Genomic DNA, 18,646 nt, shown 5'->3' with positions numbered 1-18,646 from the left:
AACCCATCGCACATTTCAAGGTATGAATAAAGTGTCGGGACAGTTTATTTATTTAAACAGGGTTGCATCGATAGTTTATTCCCTTTGTGATGCAAAATAAGAAACACAGAATCTTATTCTTGCAACATTTTAAATTTCTATTGTCAAAGAAATTGCAGCTAAATTAAAAAATTAAAACGGTACAAAACGAAAAAAGTTCAAAGCAACATAAATTAAGAACAGGCGTTTTTCTTTGCCTCTCTCGCGCTGGATATTTTTTTAGTAAGTTTGGTCTCCCTCACTGCGCGCGGCGGGTCTTTCTCGAAATTAAGCATTTCAGCGTAAAAAAACACCATACAGCTGATAATACTGAATATGTCGCTGTGTGTCATCCACACAAATCACGAAAGAAAAAACTGTAACAAATAGCTTTTGTTCCTTCAAAGATACAACATGCCTTGCTGAATTCACCTTACAATAAAACGAGGTGGGTCGCGAATTAAAGAGCTGCTAAATTGAAATTGTTTGTGGAAAACCTTTAAATACAATCAATAAAACTACAATATAAAATGTAATAAGATATAGGGCCTACTGTACATAGGCTATGGACTTTTGGAGATTTTGAGATTAATCCTTAGAATTTTGCCTTTGCCTCTGCTCATCAGGCTCAGGCTGGCTCCGACACTCTCCATATGAAAGACGGAACATTAACACCTCTCTCCTGCACCCCCACGATAAAGCAACTATTGCCTTCTCCAAACCCCCCACAGGCTAGCTGAGTTTGCAAAACAAAACAAAGAGTTTGCCACTCGTCGTGGTGTGCCAAAACACTTAATTATAAACTTCAATATTTCATTCAAAACAATCTCAAAACGCTTTGTGACATTTTGAAAAGCCGTGGATGCATTACTGCCACTGGAACCATGAACGCAACAGAATACTGGTTCTGATTTTATTGTTTGTCGTTTAAACGTCATATATATATATATGTTTTTTTAACAGAACTGCTTTTGAAATTACGATTGGAATTATTATAGGTTACAGAAGTAAAGTCATTGTATAATATTTGTTCCTTGGTGTAAAATGGAAATGCATGGTGATTTTATTTTGTAAATAGGCTATAAGCAAAAAACTATGTTTTAGAACTATAGACAAATCTCTCTGCATCAACAAAGACTATACAATGCATTAATAGGCTAATATAAAACTATCAGTAGTCTAAGTTAGTTCGGGTTTCGAACCCGTGTCATCTAAATGATCGTAACGTAAGTTCAACCACTCGGCCACGATTCACTCGTTGTGACATGGCCTAACGTTCCAGTGTGTGTTCGCTCACACGAGCGAGAAGCGCTCTTCATTCAAAAGAACGCGCCGCCGCGTTTGTCGAACACTAATTCAACATGCTAGAATAAAACCTGGCTTTAGAACAATGCATAGCGCCACTCGTCGTGGTGTGCCAAAAAATGTACAATACTTTAGTTTCATTTATTTCAGTGTTAATGTTTGAGTTAAAAAAATCCTCTACAGATTAAATTAACACAAAGTCGGCTATAAGAATCCTTTATAGGCTACGAAAAAAGCAAAGGACTTACAGTCTTAACATTTAGGCTACTTTGCTTAAATTCGATACATTTATTTTCAGTAGGGCCTAATACATTTGTAGGGATGTAATTTCAGTATGCTTTACCAACGCTATGTATTCAATTAAAGTTCCAAGAGGTCGGTCTCTATATTTCCTTCCCAGCTGACACAAATATGCAAGTGCACAGCAAAAATCACAACTTGTGCTTGCTGCGAACGCAAGTTATTTAAGGTGTCTCAACTGTACAGTCTACCCTACAGTGTGAATTCGTTACAAGGTTTCATTTAATTAAATTAATGTGCAGCAATTTGTACAAATAGAGTCTATAGGCCTACTATACTGTTGTAGCCATTAAATAATCTCATTTAGTATCATATTTGTTAAAATATTCTAATGTTATTTTTTTCCATCTATGTTGAATATGAAAAGTGAACAGCACGAGTAAGATAGGATGCATTATATCGAGAGATGGATATGGAGTGGGTCAGACATGATTTTGACCACTTCATTAAGTTTTGTTTAGTAGAAAACCTTTCTTTAATGTGAATTTCGTTTTCTATAAATTGTATCTTAATTTTAATAAATTTTTCATCAACCAATTGCTGGATTTAAGAGATAAGTAAGAGAAGCAAATATAACAGACACTAATCATGGAGGCGCCCGCGCGGTCACTTGCATTGCACGTCAGCTGGAGCGCATCTCATCCTCCTAACTTAACGAAACTCAGCGTATGCCTCACACAGACATGATAAATACATCAAATACACAAAGCTTGATGTAATCTAGTCCTCCAGCACGCTATCAGAGTTCCTCTGAAACCCTCCAAACCCTTCAAACGAAATAATTCAAAACGAAAAGAAAATGGCTACTCTCTGATTATGTCTTTACGTGCATTTCTCTCTAGGTGCGTTCACTACAAATATGGCGATCGTCAACTTCATCTTTGCAGTCGACACTGTCAGAAAACACTAGTTTATTGATAAAAATCTATGCACGCATCACCGGATTTACAAATACACATCTTGCTTGTTGCACGCACATATTATGTCGAAAAAACGAAATATTATGTTGAAATAACATTATTATTAATAATACATCTTTTAGAATATTTGATTAAATGCTGCTTGTTCAATTTAATAAAATTAAAACTTTAATTGTGATAATTAAAATAATTGAAAATTAAATATTTAGTGGCCAAGTTTTGCTAATTTATTATATAGGCTATTATATGCCTATTGCCTATATTAAGTAGGTCATATTAAGACAAGGCATATATTAAGTTATTTTAGCTGTTATGAGAAAAAAAATCTAACGAAATCTAAAATCTAAAAAAAATCTAACGCCAATATTCAACATGCCAGAATAAAACCTGATTTTTGAACAATGCGTAACGCCACTCGGCCTGGTGTGCCAAAACACTACATTTTAAACTTCAATTTTTAATTCAAAACAATCTCAAAACGCGTTGTGACATTTTTTTAAGCAGTAGCCTAGCCTATATAAGGGCATTGAAACCAGGATCTTAACTAAAACGCGTTCCGCGTAATCTCTCAAATTATGCCACACTACTCCATGTATTTTTTTTTTAAGGACTGCTTTTGAAATCACTATAAATTACTATGCAATTGTATCGCTCACGAGAGCTCTTCATTTATCTAATTCCTCAATAGAATAGTAAAAATATTCAGCGTCATTGCTCCTAATATTGTCTCTATTTTTAACTTTTGATTCTATTTTTTCAGTTCTAAAATTGATTCTATCTTTGGTTCTATTCTGTTGTTGCCTAATAGGCCTATTTATATATATGAACAATATGCCTATTAGGCTTAGAGTTTTAAATTTAACCCACTTAAATTTTAAAATACGGCAATTGCTGCTGTTTTGCACAATGTCCCTTTGCGCCACCTGGCGGTCATTTCGGGAACGACTTTGAAATGCGGCTGGTTTATTTTTGCCGCGGTGATTTCGCCGCGGCAGCTGGCGCGGCGGTAATAGGCATTCTGGTTGTCCACCATCTGTATATATATATATATATATATATATATATATATATATATATATATATATATATATATAAATATAAATATAAATATATATATATATATATATATATATATACATACACACCTTTTTACCTGCTTCCTGTACCAAATCCAAACCCTCTCTTAGTGTAGAATATGCATCTGGAAAAGATTGACTGTGATTTTCCCCTCTCAAGTGCAAGTGCATTAGGGCACAGATGAAGAGTTGTGAAAAACAGCACGTCAATTACAGTCATTTGGAGGGCAGAGGAAGACAAAAGCAGAGAGACGACACATTTATGTGTATGTGTGCGGGGCCTGTGGGTTGTACTTTGATACAGAGGTTGTGCAGTTGATTTTGATTAAGAGCTCTTGATGATTACCTTTTCCTACCAGGGTGTGCACGATACGTGCATTTGAAGAAGAAAATGGCTGTGCCCACTCTCCCATTTGGATGGCTCACGACTCAGTCTGTTTAAGCATAGCTGCTGTCCAAAAACATGGTGTGTTTTTGATTCTGCTTTGTTTGGCTTCTCTTAGCAGAAATATGGAGGCCCTCATGAGTAGGGGGTGCCAACTAAGTAATGAAAAAAACATCACGTACGAGGAATTTTGTAATAGTGATTTTTTTTTTTTTTTACCGCAGGTAAGGAAGGGTAAGGGTAAAAACATTACTTTTCTTAGGTTTTTGGGTGTTTTTTAATCCTACTTAACCGCTTTATCAGTACACATTATCGGCAATAATAATTTAAACTGATGTGTGCGTATAGTTTTTGTTGTTGTTGTTGTTGTTGTTTTTTACAGTTTTGTACTAGTGCTCATCCAAGCAGATTTCAGAGTCTGAACTATTCGTTTTATTATCATTCATGTAGAAAACAATTGTCTGGAATACTATTTTAGCATAAACAATCACACACATCCACTTTAAACGCTGTGTTTACTAACCCTAATCTTCTTTCTCCTACAGCTACACAAGTCAGCCCCTCAGAGCTGCAAGACGTGTTCCAGGAAACCTCCTCCAACATCTTTCAGATCAATGCTAACGGTGAGTTTTAAAAACCTCCAAATATTCTGACCTTGATTTTAAGCCATAAAGGATGGCATGAGGTGAAAGTAACAAAATGAAATACACATGGAAGTTTCTGTCTGTTCTTTTCAGTGGTAACACTAGAGAAGAATCTTCAATCGTTGGGAACATCCAGAGATACAGCAGAGCTACGGCAGAGTTTGTAAGTCCACACACACACACACACACACACACACACACACACACACACACACACACACACACACACACACACACACACACACACACACACACACACACACACACACACACTCCTGAACACACCTCGTTTTCAGACCAGCAGCCCATGGGCGATAGGGCCCAGACACACGTTGTGTTTTCATGTTTTATGCAGACTTTCCATAGACATAAGGATTTTTATATTGTACAAACTGTATATTCTATCCCCTTACATTTTTTTGCATTTTTACATTTTCAAAAAACTTGGTTTTCCTCATGGGGACCAAAAAATGTCCCCACAAAAACAAGGATTTCAGATATTGCCATCTTTGTGGAGACATTTTTGAGACACACACACACAAACCTATGCATGCAAGCTAAATGTAATTTGACCTTTTTCATATATCGATATCAATATATATATATACTCCCAGGACCTTTTATTGCAGCAGAGAAAAGCAGATTTGTGCTCCATTATGATGTCATGATATTCTCTTACAGGCCTTCAGTTTTAATAGCTTCCCTTTTGCTGACTCTCTATAGAGCACTTTGAAACAGAGTAACATCTTGAGCGTTCACTCTCACTGTTTCATCACCTTCTGCCCAGCATGTATTGTTTACTCATCTGACTGTTGTAGTCAGGATGCCACAATTACTAAATTATTTTCCGATGACAAAGTAGTTGGTCTGGAATTGCTGTTGTTTGAAATGCATTACACAATCTGTGTCCAGTGGCGGCTCATCAATTATATCGGCCATTTTTTTTTTGGTTAATGAAAGCATTGCAAACCTAATACTGTTTTGGGTGTGTATGATTGTCCCCCTCCCCCCCTTGAAGAATCACCATCCCTAAGGCGCAACATGACATCTATTGTTAGCTATAAAGCCTTTGGGCAGATTGGCTGCCTAAAACTAAATGAGATAAGCAGCAATGTCTTTCTACTGCTACACCCTCTGCTGTTCTTGTGGAGTGACTGCACATTATACAATAAAGAATTATGAGCTAAAATTACATCACAAAGGCATAACAGTGCAACATTTCCCTTGTGTACTCCTGCAGTCTTGTCTTGTGTGGAATTGAACAAAGTGTAGGTTTATTGCAGACAGCCAGTCTCAAGCACACCTGAGTCATTAGCCAATGTGAAAAGTGTAGTGTGCAAGATATGTTTTTTGTTTTGTTTTTTTTGTATCCACTTCATTAGCGTCTGCATGTATATTCAACAAAGTTGCACCTGCTTCTCTCACTTTTTCTTTGCATCACATTTTCAGTCTTTCTTAGAACTCTCCATTAGGGATGGGCATTCCCATTCAATTGCAGTTCCTTAATGATTCTGTTAATGATTCTTTTAGTAATTTAAGAATAATTGAACCAAACTATATACTATTATTTGGTGAGAGTGAGATATTTTAATTACAAAATGAATGATCTTTTAGTAGGACAAAACTCTGTTATTGTGTACATCTTTGACTAAATGTTGGTGTAGGAACATCCACCAGAAATTACAATGTTTTAAAGGATAGTTCACCCAGAAATGTTGTTTCAAACTGGTATAAATTACTTCCTTCTATAGACCTTATGCGCCAGATAAAAGAGGCCGCCGCCATCTTTAGAATATTGTCTTTGAACTTCCGTTTTTGCGGTCGCTCTGTATATTTCTATGGCATTGCTGTCCAGGAGTAATTCGCTTTTGAAGTGGATTTACTTAATGTAAAGTTAACGAAAGTAATCATGAGGATTGTAATGTTTAAAGCAGATGTCTTAACAAATGTCAGTAGACCGGGAAGATTTTAAAACGAGCCGTTCATTCATAAATACATAAGATCGCTGTGAAAATACAGACCGGAAGTCAAAAGACAACGAGCGCAGCGCTGAAAAGGGGCGGGGCTACATAAGGTCTAGTGAACAGAAAACTTCTATGGAACAATGCAACTTTTTAGAAGAAGTTGTGCTGGTCACTCTTTTCCATGCAATTACAAAGAATGGGAGTAAAAAACTTAAATTAAAATAAATAAATAAAGGTAGTTTGTATTAGCCATACCCTAGTCTCAGCCTCAGACATCAAGCCCACAGACCATTGGCTAAACGTCTGATACGTATGTATGGCACACAAAATTGGAAACTCTTCAGGAGTTTTGAAGTAATCATCTGATTGGCTGAATTCTACAAGATTTTCAGGAGACGTGCGTGTCGTGTTTTTTAACGGTCCGCCTGGAAATAAAGATGTCGTGGCGCCAAACCCCCTTATTGAAGAAGCAAGCTGTTGTGTTTACAACTGTGACAACGAGTGCTTATCAAGATCAACTAAATGCTGGATTTTCAAAAGTATGTGAAGTATGTAAAGTTCACAGCATAAACTCGTTAGAATACGACCAAGAATTTTACACACTCTGTAATTGTAGGGGCATCGACGTTACATTTTCACGCCCCTAAACATGACGCGGGACAAAATCAAATGTGATTGGTTGCTTTACATGTCAGTCAAACTGCCTCTGGGCGGTCCTTGGCCAATGAAAGCTGCTGTAGAGTCCAGACCTTCTGCCGTCAGTGTGAACGTCTGGCTATGCGAGACTAGTCATATCCTATAATCCAAGTTTTCTGAAGCCATTTGATACAAAGTGATCATTATTTACTGTAAATCTTGGCTTCTGTTCTACTGTATTTGGCATGTTCATGAGGGATCATGAGTGAAGTTTTTGTTTTTGTTTTTTTTGTTAGATCTTTCCAATGAATCCAGTTCACAATGCATGGAAAAGAGTGGCCTGTCAAATTTTGTAAAGTCCTTTTTTATGTTCAACAGAAATCTGGGTTAGATGAGAAAATGATAGCAGAATTTGGTAACACTTTATTTAACAGTGTCCTTGTTACATATTTTACATGTACTTACCATAGTAATTGTGCATAATTACATGCAACTAACCCTCAATCAAACCCTAATCCTTCCCTAACCCTATAGTAAGTACATGTTGTTAATTAATATTACTCAGTACTACATAGTACTCAGTGTGTATATATATACTGTATATAATTACACTGTAACAATGACACCTTAAAGTGTAACCCAGAATTTTCATTTTGGGTAAACTATTCCTTTAAGTTTTAATCTTATTATTTAGTGATGTGTTCAGTAGTCAACAGATAACACAATAACACGTCTCTGATTTAATCAGTGATTGATTCTAACTGATAACTCAAGAGTTTCAAACTGATTTGTGTCTTTTTGAGTGATTCATTCAAAAATGGAAGCACATGAATATCGACATATTAAATACCATAATCGTTGTAGCCCACGTTTTTTTTGTGTGTGTTTTTTTGTTGTTGCTGTTTCTTATTTGACCTTGAATGTGCTTCCATTCATGCCAGGCTTAATCCTGCTGCTCCAAACAGGGCACTTGACAGCGACCCCTTCTCCCGCTCTCTCTCTATTGCTCGCTCTCTGACTCTGCCCGTTTTCTTACTCTTTCTGCCCTTTGCTGCACCCCAGCCATGATTTTATTACATCCAGTTTCCACGGAAACCTTGCAGTTTCAGGGTCATACCTCCCAGATGGCGATATGTCGCCCAAAGGCCCTGGCAGACTGCCCCCCACCCCCTCCTGCCCAAAACTTCCTCACACACACAGACACACGCACAAACATTTGCACGCTCTACAATGTCACAGGCAAGCCAAGATACAGACTTCCAGTGCACTAAAAAGGAACTGACTCAGAGTGGACTTCAGAGACTGGCAATATAAGAGACAGATGAGGCACATGGCTACTGTTTTGTGTGTATTTTATTGCATGACTGAATCTATAAAAGTTTCTTATTAACCTGTAGAAATGGAACAGTATCTTACAATCTCCTGAGTAAGACAGCATGCAATCTACTGTTCAAAAGTTTTTGCTCAGTAAGAATAATACTTAAGTTATTATTTACTTATTTAACAAGGATGCATTAAATTGATTTACCTCTTTGAGGTAAATGATTGAGGTAAAGGTAAAATATCTATTAAGATTCTATATAGATTCCAAGATTCTTCCATCCATCCATCTTCTTCCGCTTTTCTGGGGCCGGGTCGTGGGGGCAGCAGTCTAAGCAGGGATGCCCAGACTTCCCTCTCCCTAGACACTTCCTCCAGCTCTTCCGGGGGGACACCGAGGCGTTCCCAGGCCAGCCGGGAGAAATAGTCCCTCCAGCGTGTCCTAGGTCTTCCCCGGGGTCTCCTCCCGGTGGGACATGCCCGGAACACCTTCCCAGGAAGGCGTCCAGGAGGCATCCGAAACCGATGCTCGAGCCACCTCAGCTGGCCCCTCTTGATGTGGAGGAGCAGCGGCTCTACTCTGAGCTCCTCCCGAGTGACCAAGCTTCTTACCCTATCTCTAAGGGATCACCCAGCCACCCTGCGGAGAAAGCTCATTTCGGCCGCCTGTATCCGAAATCTTGTCCTTTCGGTCATGACCCACAGCTCATGACCATAGGTGAGAGTAGGAACGTAGATTGACCGGTAAATCGAGAGCTTCCCCTTGTGGCTCAGGTCTTTCTTCACCACGACAGACCGGTACATCGACCGCATTACTGCAGAAGCTGCACCGATCCGTATGTCAATCTCCCGTTCCATCCTTCCCTCACTCGTGAACAAGACCCCAAGATACTTGAACTCCTCCATTTGAGGCAGGAACTCTCCACCAACCTGAAGTGGGCAAGCCACCCTTTTCCGACTGAGAACCATGGCCTCGGATTTTGAGGCGCTGATTCTCATCCCAGCCACTTCACACTCGGCTGCAAATCGCCCCAGTGCAAGCTGAAGGTCCTGGTCTGATGAGGCCAGCATGACAACATCATCCGCAAAGAGCAGAGATGAAATCGTGTAGTCCCCAAACCTGACACCCTCCGGCCCCTGGCTACACCTAGAAATTCTGTCCATAAAAATTATGAACAGAACCGGCGACAAATGGCAGCCCTGCCAACATGCACCGGGAACAAGTCTGACTCAAGTCTGACTTACTGCCGGCAATGCAAACCAAGCTCCTGCTCCGGTCGTACAGTGACCGGATAGCCCTTAGCAAAGGGCCCCGGACCCCATACTCCCAGAGCACCCTCCACAGGACGCCGCGAGGGACACAGTCGAATGCCTTCTCCAAATCCACAAAGCACATGTGGATTGGTTGGGCAAACTCCCATGAACCCTCCAGCACCCTGGAGAGGGTACAGAGCTGGTCCAGTGTTCCACGGCCGGGACGAAAACTGCACTGTTCCTCCTGAATCCGAGGTTCTACTATCGGCCGTATTCTCCTCTCCAGTACCCTGGCATGGACTTTCCCGGAGAGGCTGAGAAGTGTGATCCCCCTGTTGTTGGAGCACACCCTCCGGTCCCCCTTCTTAAAAAGAGGGACCACCACCCCGGTCTGCCAGCCCAAAGTTACTGTCCCCGACCGCCAGGCGATATTGCAGAGGCGTGTCAGCCAAGACAGCCCCACAACATCCAGAGACTTCAGATACTCTGGGCGGATCTCATCCTTTCCACCGAGGAGTTTCTGGACTACCTCGGTGACTTCAGCTTGGGTGATGGACGAGTCCACCTCCGAGCCCTCAGCCTCTGCTTCCTCAGTGGAAGACGTGTCGGTGGGATTGAGGAGATCCTCGAAGTATTCCTTCCACTGCCCGACGACATCCCCAGTTGAGGTCAACAGCTGCCCACCTCCACTGTAAACAGCGTTGGTAGAGCACTGCCTCCCTCTCCTGAGGCGCCGGATGATTTGCCAGAATCTCTTCGAGGCCAACCGGTAGTCCTTCTCCATGGCCTCACCGACCTCCTCCCAAGCCCGATTTTTTTTTGGCCTCCACAACCACCCGAGCTGCAGTCCGCTTGGCCTGTCGGTACCCGTCAGCTGCCTCAGGAGTCCCACAAGCCAGCCAGGCCCGATAGGACTCCTCCTTCAGCTTTATGGCATCCCTTACTTCCGGTGTCCGCCACCGGGTTCGGGGATTGCCTCGACAGGCACCGGAGACCTTACGGCCACAGCTCCGAGTGGCCGCGTCGACAATGGAGGTGGAGAACATGTCAATATCTCCAGACTCCCTCGGGATCCGGTTGGAGCTCTGCCGGAGGTGGAAGTTGAAGATCTCTCTGACGGGATTCGGCCAAACGTTCCCAACAGACCCTCACAGTAGTCTGTCCAGCTTCCTCCCCCGCCATCGGATCTAACTCACCACCAGGTGGTGATCAGTTGACAGCTCCGCCCCTCTCTTCACCCGAGTGTCCAATACATACGGCCGGAGGTCAGATGAAACGACCACAAAGTCGATCATCGACCTCCGGCCTAGGGTGTCCTGGTGCCATGTGCACTGATGCTTATGCTTGAACATGGTGTTCGTTATGGACAAGCTGTAACTAGCACAGAAGTCCAATAACAGAACACCACTCGGGTTCAGATCAGGGGGGCCGTTCCTCCCAATCACGCCCCTCCAGGTGTCACTGTCGCTGCCCACGTGGGCATTGAAGTCCCCCAGTAGAACGACGGAGTCCCCAGTCGGAGCACTTTCCAGCACCCCTCCCAGAGACCCCAAGAAGGCCGGGTACTCTACACTGCCGTTTGGCCCGTAGGTGCACACGACAGTGAGAGACCTATCCCCAACCCCAAGGCGCAGGGAAGCGACCCTCTCGTTCACTGGGGTGAACTCCAACACATGGTGGCTGAGCTGGGGGGCTATAAGCAAACCCACAGAGTTTTAAAGAGTCCATCCTCTCTCAAGGAGTGTGGTTCCAGAGCCCAAGCCGTGCGTGGAGGTGATCCCGACTATCTCTAGTCGGAACCTCTGAACCTCACACACAATCTCAGGCTACTTCCCCGCCAGAGAGGTGACGTTTTTCGTCCCTAGAGCTAGTTTCCGTGTCCAGGGATCGGGTTGTTGAGGCCCCCGCCTTCGACTGCCGTCCGATCCACTAAGCACCGGCCCCTTATGGTCCCTCCTGCAGGTGGTGAGCCCACGGGAGGATTCCAAGATTCTAATTTAGATTCTATAATATTGTGGGAATCAGGATTCCATCAGGATTCTTTGATGAATAGAAAGTTCAAAAACATTTACCTGAAATAGATAGATTCTATTTCAGGTAAATGTTTTTGAACTTTCTATTCATCAAAGAATCCTGATGGAATCCTGATTCCTACAATATTGAGCAGCACAACTGTTTTCAACATGACTAAAAATAATAAATGTTTCTTGAGCAGCAAATCAGCATAGAATGATTTCCGAAGGATCACGTGACACTGAATACTGGAGTAATGATGCTGAAAATGTAGGTTTGTCATCACAGGTTAAATTGCATTTTAAATATATTAAAATAGAAAACAATTGTTTTAAATTGTAAAAAATATTTCACAATTGATTGATTAAATGCGGCCTTGGTGAGCATGAGACTTGCTGATAAAAAGTAAATCATCATAAAGCATTTTGGAATAAAAAGAGAATATTTGATTATTAAAACAATTGCTAGTTGCAGACAAGTGTTAGGTTGACAACTTACAACTCATAAGTGTTTGCACACGTTCGATGCATCTCATTCCAGTGAAAAATCACTTGGCTAATTAAATTTGACCCATCTTTGTAATCGTAGAAACACACGCAGCAAAACTAAGTGGATTAATCGTTCACACCCTCTGTTTGTCATTGTGCTCGTTAGAGCATTACACATTCCGCTCTTCTGCATACGGGGCTTCTGAGAGACGCTCTTCGTCTTTGGAGTGGAGGACACACTGCACTGTCCGTCCTCTTCTCTGCTAAGGATTCTGTAGACAGAAGGTGAGCCTTATGCTGAGAAGCATGTGAGGACCAAAACTAAATTCAAGTAGATGGTGGTACTGAAAAACTCCCTTAAACCGCTTTGAATGTTGACCCAAATATAAAACGTGTAGCATTATTTACTCTCTGTGACTTTCTTTCTTTTGTAGACCAAAAAAAGATATGTTACATGTATGGAATGCCAGACCTGACATATTAATAAATGAATAAATAAATACATAAATGAATATATAAAGAAATGTAAAAATAAAATAAAAAAACAAATGAGTATTTATACTTTTATTTTCTTATTTATTTACATAAATGTGAAAGTAAATAAAAGTGGAAATAAATAAATGAAAACAAATGTGGAAAAAATACAATTATAGATAAATAAGATTACTATTTATACATAACAATTTATTAAAAATAAATAACTTTTTTTTTACATTTCTTTGTAAATGTATTTATGTATTTATTTGTTTTGTTTTTTTGTTAGTTTTTTTACATTTCTTCGAATATTTATTTATGTATTTATTTATTAATTAATATGTCAGGCCTGGCATTCCATATACGTGTACATACCACACTTTATAAAATTCTGGGTTGTTTCAACTCATGTTTTGGGTCAAATATGGACAATCCCAACCGTTGGGTTTAAAATGTTTCATTATTTTAACCAACGGTTGGGTTTGTCCATATTTGACCCAAAAATGGGTTGAAACAACCCAGCAATTTTTAGAGAGCACGTTTTATTAATTTATATGCAAACATGAACAAGATTTCTCAATAACTAGCAGATGAGAGTGTTTTTTCTGTCACACAAAGCTATCGTATGACTTCAGAAAAATTGGGTGTGTGAATTTTCGGGTGCCTTTTGTAGTTTCTGGAGCTTGACAGCCTCTGGTCACAATTCACATACTTTCATCGTATTCATGATAAATTCATGCTTACTTTTTTCCTAATAATAGTACAAATTCATATTAAAATGCCTCCTTGAAACATAATCGGGGTTTCCCTTGAAATCAGGTTTGTATATCATATCTGTGATTACCTTTCTTGTATACAGACACAATATATGTATTGTAATACTTATGTAGAAAACATACCCAGTATTAGATACGACACTAATATTATGATTCAGAAATGCAATCTTGGCGGAAGACCAAGCTTGTGTATTATTAATCGTCTGATCTCCTAACCAAATGCAAAGTTAACTATGCATTATCAGAGCAATCAGAAAATGAACAGATGATTAAAAGCGACTTCTCCATCACCTAAAGCTTTCAAAGCAAAACAAGTGCAATTTACTTGCAAACTCCTCTTTCACTTCTATTAAAAACCCCACTTAATCAATGCAGGGTGAAATATATTATTAATAAAACCAACATGCCAAATATGCTTAATGAAAAATGCACCATAAAGACCATTAGCTAAATTAAGCTGCTTCTGAAACCTGTTGTGAATGTTCTGTCCCCACACACAAATAACTAATCACGAGTTTCAGTAGCCCTTTTTGTGAGTATAATTTTTTGAGCCATTGTGAGATATGTAGTCTTTGTCATTTTGATTATGTTTGGCATCATTGCACAAACTTTGCCTTACCTGAAAATGTCAGGATGGTGTCCGTCAACATGACTGATCCGGTATGCGTCATTACCCCAGGTCGGGATCGGTGCTTAATGGCACGTTACGATGGGATAATTGTTTTCTGCTCATTAGCCTTACATCTTCTCTGCTCAGTGGGCAAGTCAACCTGTGGACACTCAGTTCTTTCACAAAGAGTGCAAGATGAGTACACCGGAATATTTATCAATGCTCCAGTTCTGAAGTGGAGACTTTTAGTTTTAAGCTGTTGAGGTGACAACATATAATTAGTTATGTTTATTTTTGTTTGCCGTGCAGTTAAGTGGTGAAACCACAATCTTTTAATGAGAATGGAGAGAAATAAGCGACAATACAAACACATTTAGATAAACATTGCACTGACTTGTTAAAACTAATACCACACCTGTTAATAGCAGGTGAATTGAGAACATTTACCAGCCTATAATGATCTATACTGATCTATTCTGATTGTAATTTTAATGGTAAACAACAAAAAATGCTTTGGTAAACCTGATAATCAATTAAATCAATTTCCTTACTATATATGGTGAGAAACTAGGAACAATTAATGTAATTACATTAATACATTACCAGAATTCCATGTGTGACACTTCATATTTGATGGTTTTTCATATATATATAAATATATTGCTGTGAGATCGAATTGCCGTTATATATATATATATATATATATATATATATATATATATGTATGTGTGTCTATTCAGTCTATTAAGATTGTTTCACCACAAAAAAAATAAAAAAAATAAAAAATAAAATAAATATATATATATATATATATATATTTTTTTTTATGTGTGGTGAAACAATCTTAATTTTTTTTGGGTGTATTCACATTATATCTGTTGAATGTACTGTTCATTTTACTGTAAATTAATTTAGAAAAACTTACAATTCTACCATATGTTTTACTGTAAAGTTCTGGCGACCTCAGCAGCCTTTTTCTTTTGTAAATTCTGCCAATTTATTTACTTTTTCATCTTGCATGTAATTAAGGCCATCGGAATAGTGTGCAGATTTTTTGTATAGTGTAAATTTTGCTTCTTCCCTCCAGGCGCGGAGTTTGCGGGGGGGGCAGGGGGAGCATTGCCCCCCCTGGTGAAACGGCTAATTGCATTTGTTTTAAAAAATAAATAAAAAAATTTGCATTGTTTTAAAAAAAAGATATATTATAAATATTTTAAATAACACAAAACAACTTAATGGTGGTAGGTAATACATCTGATTTCATATAGGCCTACTGCTTTAGTAAAAAAAAAAAAAATTCGGGGCTCAGGGTCATGTGACTTCACATCGAAAGCGACATTACGGCCAAGCTCTCCCCTATGCTCTCACCTGAGACCATTATCGACGCATATGCAGGACGCAAAAAACGAAAATTACTGTTGCACTAGTCTGGACAATGTCTAGGTCTGTAAGTTTTATTTCTCTGCCAAATAACTGCTTAAGCTGGAGAAACTCAACACACTGTTTTCAATATGCTGTTCAATATGTTTCAAAAGTGGAGAGTATTGTGTTCATTTTTCCCTCTCAAAATGTTTTAAATGTTTCATGAAGTACAACAAAATGCGAAATATAACTTGTTTTTTAATCACTCTCATTGCCACAATGTGTTTTGAAAAAAGGAAAGAAAAACCTTAAAAATCTTTTCGTTTTGGTTGAAGATAATATTTTAACAGTGCAAAAGTGGTCCACATTTCATTGATCCTAATTGTGTCCGAACGAAGATGCGATGCGAAGTCAAGTGCCGAATTTCTACCTGTTTACAAATATGATTGTATTGTTGTACTGTTTTTTTCTTGGGTTAAAAATAAATATGTGTTTATTTAGCATGTTTGTTTTGTCCATACAGTATGTGCAAGTGCTGAGTTCCCCAATTGATAGGCTATGCAGGTCCCTATGGAAGCTTGTTTCCGCCACAAAATAAAACATTTTAAAAGATAATTGCGACTTTTTATCTCACAATTGCGACATCTCGCAATTCTGACTTTAATTCTGACTTTATAACATGCAATTGCGACTTTATTTCACGCAATTCTGACTTTATATCTCTGAGAAATAAAGTCAGAATTGCGAGATGTCGCAATTGTGAGATAAAAAGTCGATTTTTTTTTTTTTTTTTTTTTTAACAGAATAGTTTATATCTCACAATTCTGACTTTATAACACGCAATTGCGACTTTATATCACGCAATTCTGACTTTATATCTCCCAATTGCGACTTTATATCACGCAATTCTAACTTTATATCTCCCATTTTGCAACTTTATAGGGGTCGCAATTATTATTATTTATTTATTATTCAGTGGCGGAAACAAGCTTCTATAGGTCCCAGCTGCTACAATGAATAAAAAAAAAATTTTTTTTTTTTTTTTTGCCCCCCCTGGCTCGAATGTCAAACTCCACCTATGCTTCCCTCGCATTTAGTGTTTGTCGAGTGTTTTTACCCAGACTTTTTAAGGCATGAATATATACTTTCACAGTAATCACAATCACAGGAAATAATGCATCCCACACTTGAAAGCAGATTGTTGATTGCAGAATGCACGCTGGTTTTCATGACAACAGCAAAGTTTAAGTACGATGCAGTGCAAGAAGATGGGTAGACCTTAGAGTACACTTGCTTATATACAGTAATGGCTGACAACACTCTATTCCCAAAAGGAAGGATGTAAAATATAGGATATTCACAGGTCTTTCGTGTGTGGTTACAGCATCTGTTAGAGATTATAGGTGCTATGTTCCTATCCCTAGACTTGTTAAACTCACAGAAAGAGAGCTGGGTTTATATAGAAGGCAAAAAATAGAACAGTGTTTATTAGATTATGAATGCTTTCATGGTGCAGTATGATTCATATAAAGCATAGCATAATGAAGGACATGGTTCACTTAAACTCAGGCTATATGACCTGGACCAACCTTTTTACTAACAGAGTAGTCATCATAAATGTGCTCTCATAATTTTTCACAGCAGCGTTAACAGTGCCCAGTAAAACAAAGTGCAGTAATGTGCATGAGCAATAATGATGTTCTCTTTTAAACATATTTTAATATATATACATACAGACCCTTTCCAAAAAATTTGAATATCATGGAAAAGTTTATTTATTTCCATAATTCCATTCAAAACGTTAAACTTCCATAGATTATAGATGCAGGGCCCACAGCTTAAACGATTTCAAGTATTTAGTTGTTTATTTGTACATAATTTGGGCTTCCAGCTCATAAAACCCACGAAAACAGGATTTCAAAAAATTTGAATATTACATGAAATCACACAGCAATTACACAGTAATACCATGGTCATTCAACCAGGTTTTGGTTATTTTGGCAGTGTGGGCAGGTGCAAATCCTGCTGGAAAATGAAGTCAGCACCATAAAGCTTGTCTGCTGAAGGAAGCATGAAGTGCTCTGAAAATGTCCTGGTAGACAGCTGCGTTGAGTGGACAGCACAGTGGACCAACACCAGCCGATGACATGGCTCCCCAAACCAACACAGACTGTGGAAACTTCACACTGGACTTCAAGCATCTTGGATTGTGTGCCTCTCCATTCTTCCTCCAGACTCTGGGACCTTGGTTTCCAAATGAGATGCAAAATTTGCTCTCATCAGAAAAGAGGACTTTGGTCCGCTGTGCTTTATTAAATCCAGAGTCAACGCAGCCGTCTACCAGGACGTTTTCCAGCAGGATTTGCACCTGCCCACACTGCCAAAAGAACCAAATTTCTGGTTCAGTGACCATGGTATTACTGTGTGATTACTGTGTGATTTCATGTAATATTCTAATTTTTTGAAATCCTGTTTTCGTGGGTTTTATGAGCTGGAAGCCCAAATTATGTACAAATAAACAACTAAATACTTGAAATCGTTTAAGTTGTGGGCCCTGTGACGGGGCGCATAGCTACCGTCACGGTAGCAACGCGCTACCTATTCCAGTTCACAAAGACTGAGTGCAAATGTTGCCTGTATTTGTTTGTCAAGTGTGTCAATGTGTTTTGTTAATCCTTATACTGTTTGAAATCAGCGGTAACCTAACCATTATCAAAACCCCCACAGTAATCCCGTAGTTTACGTGTGCACACTTATAATATCTAATACTACGGTGATTTATTTGCTATAGCTACTACTATCAATACATATCTTACTGTTTAAAACCATGCCATTTATTTCACAATCATGATCAGTTTCAATAACCACGCAACATATGTTTTGTTAATTATGTATCTGTTTATTTAGTTTAAAAGGAACATAGCTTTGACATACCATCTGTGTGTCTTACTGGCATCTCCGGTTTGTTGGTGTAAAGGAATTTTGCCGCAATGGTGGGGTTTAAATGACGCTATGACTTCCGGGTCAATTGGAAGTGACCCGGAGTTTGAGTTATAAATGTTTTGGCTGTTAAAATGACTTGTGGCTTTGCCAAATGTTAG

The 18,646-nt window shown here is 39.1% G+C and overlaps 1 protein-coding gene across 2 annotated transcripts in view; it reads left to right on the top strand.

Moving 5' to 3' along the window:
* The window catches only part of tsnare1 (T-SNARE Domain Containing 1), a 192,116-nt gene that overhangs the window by 46,177 nt on the left and 127,293 nt on the right, over positions 1-18,646 (top strand). For both annotated transcript variants that reach the window (XM_082149365.1, XM_082149364.1), the window contains exons 3-4: positions 4,550-4,627; positions 4,742-4,811. In XM_082149365.1, coding sequence (XP_082005491.1) covers positions 4,550-4,627; positions 4,742-4,811 — 148 coding nt within the window. The remainder of the gene's footprint in view (positions 1-4,549; positions 4,628-4,741; positions 4,812-18,646) is intronic.

Source organism: Leuciscus leuciscus, assembly GCF_965113295.1.
Source record: "Leuciscus leuciscus genome assembly, chromosome: 20".
NCBI classification, from domain to species: Eukaryota; Metazoa; Chordata; class Actinopteri; order Cypriniformes; family Leuciscidae; genus Leuciscus; species Leuciscus leuciscus.
The sequence above is the reverse complement of the archived record's forward strand: the minus strand, read 5'-3'. Positions and strand labels throughout refer to the sequence as shown.